This window comes from Colobus angolensis, unplaced genomic scaffold (genome assembly GCF_000951035.1).
Source record: "Colobus angolensis palliatus isolate OR3802 unplaced genomic scaffold, Cang.pa_1.0 Scaffold31, whole genome shotgun sequence".
NCBI classification, from domain to species: Eukaryota; Metazoa; Chordata; class Mammalia; order Primates; family Cercopithecidae; genus Colobus; species Colobus angolensis.
Genome location: NW_012116377.1, coordinates 8,772,008 through 8,777,463, shown reverse-complemented (window position 1 = coordinate 8,777,463; position 5,456 = coordinate 8,772,008). Strand labels below are relative to the sequence as shown.

At 48.8% G+C, this 5,456-nt stretch overlaps 1 protein-coding gene across 4 annotated transcripts in view; it reads left to right on the top strand.

Annotated features, from left to right (window-relative positions):
- The window catches only part of KALRN (kalirin, RhoGEF kinase), a 643,785-nt gene that overhangs the window by 503,166 nt on the left and 135,163 nt on the right, over positions 1-5,456 (top strand). The window contains exon 1 of one of the 4 annotated variants that reach the window (XM_011950779.1): positions 3,276-3,538. The exons of the other annotated variants lie outside the window; for them this stretch is intronic. Within the exon in view, the coding sequence (XP_011806169.1) occupies positions 3,454-3,538 (85 nt within the window). The 5' untranslated portion in view covers positions 3,276-3,453. Of the gene's footprint in view, positions 1-3,275; positions 3,539-5,456 lie in introns of those variants that run through there. 4 annotated transcript variants of the gene reach the window in all.

Genomic DNA, 5,456 nt, shown 5'->3' with positions numbered 1-5,456 from the left:
AAAAAAAAAAAAAAAAGTATTAGTGGAAACATGCCCAATGGATCCATTTTGCCTATAGTGGACTACTTTAGGGTCTACTGGTATTTGATTTCTAAAGTAAGAGTTGGGTCTTCCTCAAACATGTAACTCAAGCCAGTTTCTGCAAGATGATGTCATTAGTCTCTTGCAAAGAATTGTGACAAAAAAAGTGATCCAGTGTTATCTGAACACAAAAACCAAGAGGGAATATTTCAGTAAAAAACAAACTGGTTATTCCCCATGAAATTTTGAAGCATCTTTGAATTCCCATCATAGTGCCCCCAAAGTGTAAAAAGAGATGGATTGGGTGGGTAAACCAAACACTGAGCCTTAGACCATAGCATCCATACTATGGATCACAAGCAAATAAAGTTAATTTTTACAGACATTTTTGGTCTGGGCTTGCAAGAAAAACAAAATATGTACTGTCTTTGGTGACATGGAAGAGAGAACTAAATAATAGTGCCGGTTGCTGTGGGTCGGAACTGGAACCCAGGATAACTATGTGAGGATTAAGGATCCTGCAGTAATTCAGCCTGGCAAAATGAGACTGACCAATTATCAGGATGGTCAGTGAATCAGGAATCTTGGGTGCAGACAACATGAGCAATTTTTTTTTTTTTTTTTTGAGACAGAGTCACTCTGTTGCCCAGGCTGGAGTGCAGTGCCACGATCTCGGCTCACTGCAACCTCTGCCTTCCGGGTTCAGGCAATTCTCCTGCCTCAGCCCCCCGCGTAACTGGGATTATAGACATACACCACTATGCCCAGTTAATTTTCGTATTTTTAATAGAGACGGGGTTTCACCATGTTGGCCAGGCTAGTCTTGAACTCCTGACCTCAGGCAATCCGCCCACCTTGGCCTCCCAAAGTGCTGGGATTACAAGCGTGAGCCACTGTGCCCAGCCAACATGAGCAATTTGAACTGTCATTTCTCTGTTTTTGTATATGTTAGAAAGAGCACCAGAGATACATTTCCTGCTTGACAGTGACATTCTTATGTAAACCTTGCCAAGAGAAACCATCAGGGAGATGGCAGTAGTAGAAATAGAGGGTAAATTTTTGACTTTATGTTCTACTGTTCCAAAGGGGCGAAGCTTTTTAGAGTTTCTCTTTAGAATTAGACCATTAAAGCCTCATCATAGTTTATTAATTCAGTTTCTTCAAAGGTAAAACAGGAAACTACTTTACAAGGGTTTTTTAAATGAGGATAAATGAGATAATATATGGAGAACATGGAGGAAACTGCTTAGCATATAAATGCCCAATAAATGTAAGCTATTGTTGCTCATTAGGTCATGCTTTGATCATTTACTAGTATCCCAACCATGTGGCAGATGCCTTGGCACATATTTTTTTTGGGGTGGGGGCGGTAAGCTGGGGGAGATGGGGTCTCACTCTGTTGCCCAGGCTGGAGTGCCGCAGCACAATCATGAATCACTGCGGGCTTGACATCCCCAGGCTCACGTGATCCTTCCACCTCAGCCTCCCAAGTAACTGGGACCACAGGCATGGTCCACCAAGACCCGCTCATTTATGTATTTATTCATTTATTTTTTATTATTTGTAGAGACAGGGCCTCCCTGCGTTGTTCAGGCTGGTCTTGAACTCCGGGGCTCAAGTGATCTGCCTTGGCCTCTCAAAGTGCTGGGATTACAGGCATGAGCAACCATGCCTGGCTGTAACATAGATAAATAAAGCACAAATCTCAGCATGATTCCAACTGGGAAAGGAAGCCCCAAATCCTGGTAACTTCTAAAAGCCTTGTCCCATGAGTGTGTTTCTTCCAGGAAGGCATTGGTTACCTGGGTGATCAAGCTTCTGTTTTTCATTCCTCCCACAAACTTCCCTTTTTCCTGATGAATAGGCCCTCTTTATGAGTATTGTGTGTTTGCAGCAGGCCCTTTGCCCTAAAGCTGGACACAAAGGAATGGGAGAGACATCCTGTGAGTAATACAGTGGTTCGTGGAAAGGTCCCACTGGTGTGGCCCAAGTGGACTTCAAGGGGGTTGTGGAAAGCAAGCTTGACCTTGAAACATGAAAAAGCTTTAAAAGACAGGGATAGGGATATAAGTAAAGGAATGATAGGTCTACTGGGCATATTGGGCAGGGGGGATGGTGAATGGCAGTGTTGCACCATAAGTAAGATATCTGAAGTTTTTCTGTAGGTATTCATTCACCTGGAAATATTAAACTTCATCTCTGTAACAGGATGTTAGCCACACCCAGAAACATGGCCTGAGAAGGGAGTAGGACTGGTTCCTCAAAGACAAGTCAAGATGCTGTTACAAAAAGAAAAGGAGACAGATGCCAAATAGGCAAGGAAAAAGTCTGAATCTCAAGTAGGTCTCAGTGTGGTCCTGTACCAACAACATCAGCATCACCTGGGAACTTGTAGCAATGCAAATTCTCGGGCCCCACCTCCTACCTACTAAATCAGCAACTCTGGGAGATATCCATAGATATTTTTAAATTCTACCATTGGCTGCATGTGGTGGCTCACATCTCTAATCCTAATGCTTTGGGAGGCTAAGGCAGGAGGATCACTTGAGCCCAGGAGTTCAAGACTAGCTGGGGCAACATAGCAAGACCCTATCTCTATTAAAAAATACTTTTAAAAAGAAAATCTACAACCGTGGAAAATAGGAATTCTTTTACATTTTTTTTTAATGGGGAAACTGAAGATAAAAGGTGAAGTGACTTGCCTAAGGTCAAACAGCTAGCAGGCGGCAAAACTGAGCTTTGAAGGTTGGTTGTATGATTCCAAAGCCAGTGTTTTCACGTCATTACAGTTGGAGACCTGATCAAGATGAGGCACTGTTATCACTGTTACTAATCAGCATTACATAGAAGGAAAGAAAGGGTTGGGGACGGTGTTTTCAATACAGAGGAGGCTGTGGGGAGGGAACGGGTGAGGCTGCGAGGAAGAAAAGGGCATCCTTGAGTCTTGGACTTTCTAAGTCTGCCCCTCTCTCACCTCTTTGGCCCCATCTAGTTATATTTTTTAAGCCAACGCCCATTGTGGTGGCCTTTGAGGGGAGGAAGTTGCACATAAGGAGTACCTACCTGTTTGGTGCCAAGGGCTCAAACTCCACCCATTTGCCCCGTGCCCACAGCGCTGGTGCCACTGACAGCATTGCATAAGGCTCTGGCCGCTGCTGGCCAGGTCTCCTGCGCACAGCTGGACCTTGGAACTCCGCCCCTTAGGCCCTCCCTCCCCGCCCGGCCCCTCCCCGCTTCCCAAGGTGGCAGTGGCTCCCAGTAAGTCAGAGCTGCGGCCGGCCGCGGTGCGGGGAGAGCCCAGCGGGGAGGGCGGGAGCGAGGGCGGGAGCCAGCTCTCGGGCATTGGCGCTGAAGTTTCCTTCCCGCCGCGCTGCGCTCTCACCCCGGGCTGGCGCCCGGTGCCATGCGGGAGCGCTGGGGCGGCGGGGCAACATGAAGGGCGGCGACAGGGCTTACACCCGAGGTCCCTCTTTGGGGTGGCTCTTTGCTAAGTGCTTCTGTTGCTTCTCGTGCAGAGGTGAGTGGCTGTCGGTGGCCTTGGTGCCTTCTCTTAGCCAGACTGGTCGCGCTGAGCCCGAGGGAGGGTGGTAGGGAGGGAAGGGTTGGGGAGGCCTCTGGGGTAGGGGGATGGGGGTGGCGATCAGGAGGGCGGCGAAGGGAGAGTTTGCTGCGATCGGTTTCACAGTTTCCCAGACACAACGCGCGCGCTCGCTGGCTGGCGGTGTGGTTCTGACTTGGATGCGGAGCTGTTGTTAGGGAACTCAGTCACTTAGCAGCGACTTTGGATGTCAGGGCGCCAGCCTGCTGGGGAGTGGGATGCGGACGCGGGGGTAGGAAGGGAACGCAGAGCCGCGTGTGTCCCTATAGTGGCGGAGAAGTACCTCACTTATTTACACATGGATCTCAGCTGCGGGATTAACGCGTGACTCCTGGCTACAGGAATGTGTTTGACACCTGTGTCTACACCAGGAACTATTTTTGCCAAGTGACAATTTTCTCATAGGACTGGAGCACATTTTTTCTGCCTGGGTTTTCACAGGCCAGCGTGGATTTGCAGCTCTGGACCGGAGCTTGGCTCATTAATTAACAGCTCTCTCTGTGCCCAATTAGGACTGTATTTAATTATTCTGCTAATCTTAATGTTGTGGAAGAGACTTGGAGGAAGCACCCAATTTCCCCCAAAGCAGCTGGCGAACAGGAGGGCGAGAAGGATCACAGGGGGAGGGTTCTCAATGATGTGGCTTCTCCTAAAAAAGAAATCAGAACCTTCCCAAATAGGATAAGCAGATGCTCCTAAGGCTGTTCATGTCACTTTAAGGCATCCTAGGAGAGTAGGGGAAGACTGTTTTTGTGTGGGTAGAAATGAGAATGTAACCCCTACTTGACATTTGCTCTTTTAAAAAGTTTCACCTTTTGGGCCTCTGGCCTCCACCCCCACTTACAATACCCCACCCAGTCTCTCATCCCATCCGCTATGCAAAATCCTAATGGAACTTTCTGGCTGAGTTACTAGTGAATAAACTTCATCCAAGCCACCTTTCACCATCCTCTATGCCACAAACACACATCATAGCTCTGAGAAATGTTCTGTCCTGAGCAGATTTAAGGTTACCAAAATTAATTAAATCTGAATGACTTTTCCTGCAAGTCATTAAGGTCATAATCTTAGCATTAGATGGTCTCAATCTCTGCATTTAATCAGGACAGCCTGGAACTGTGTGCTTTTGAGCTCTAAAAACCAGAATTCAGATGAAGAAGGAATGTGAGGGGCCAGGGACCCTCTAAGTCTGATTCAGAAACATTCAAAACCAAGGCTGGGAATTGAGGGAAAGGGGGAATAAAGCACGGAGGAAGCAGGAAATGGCCAAGGGGAATCTGAGTGGGTGGGTTGGCTCCAAGGCTGCCCTGCTTTCCCCGCGAAGGGCTTCTCTGCAGGATTTCTTGGGAGTCCGTTTCCTGTCAGACAGAATGTGGGGGCTGGGGTGGTGCTTATCTGAAGCCCCCACAGCTGCCTCCTTGAGTCCAGATATGTGACAGTCCTGGCTGCCCTGCAGGGTAACTCTCTGGGGGTCTTGCTGGCCTTTGCTTTGTTGAGGAATTGCCTGACTTTCCCTCTTGCTACGATGCAGGGGAGGGGCTGGGGAGCTGGCTCCGGGGCCTGCTGGTTGCCTCCTGCCTGGGGCCTGTGAAGGCAGTGGCTGCTGGCTCCATGGCTAGGAGAGGAGGCGGGCGAGTGGCTATCGTAGGAGCCGGAGCTGAAAAGGCCAGCGACCCTCAGATGAAGACTGAGGGAGTCAGAGGTCCAAGCAATGAGACCAGTTTAAAAGGAAAAAGAAGGGTGGTGGCCGGGCGCGGTGGCTCAAGCCTGTAATCCCAGCACTTTGGGAGGCCGAGACGGGTGGATCACGAGGTCAGGAGATCGACACCATCCTGGT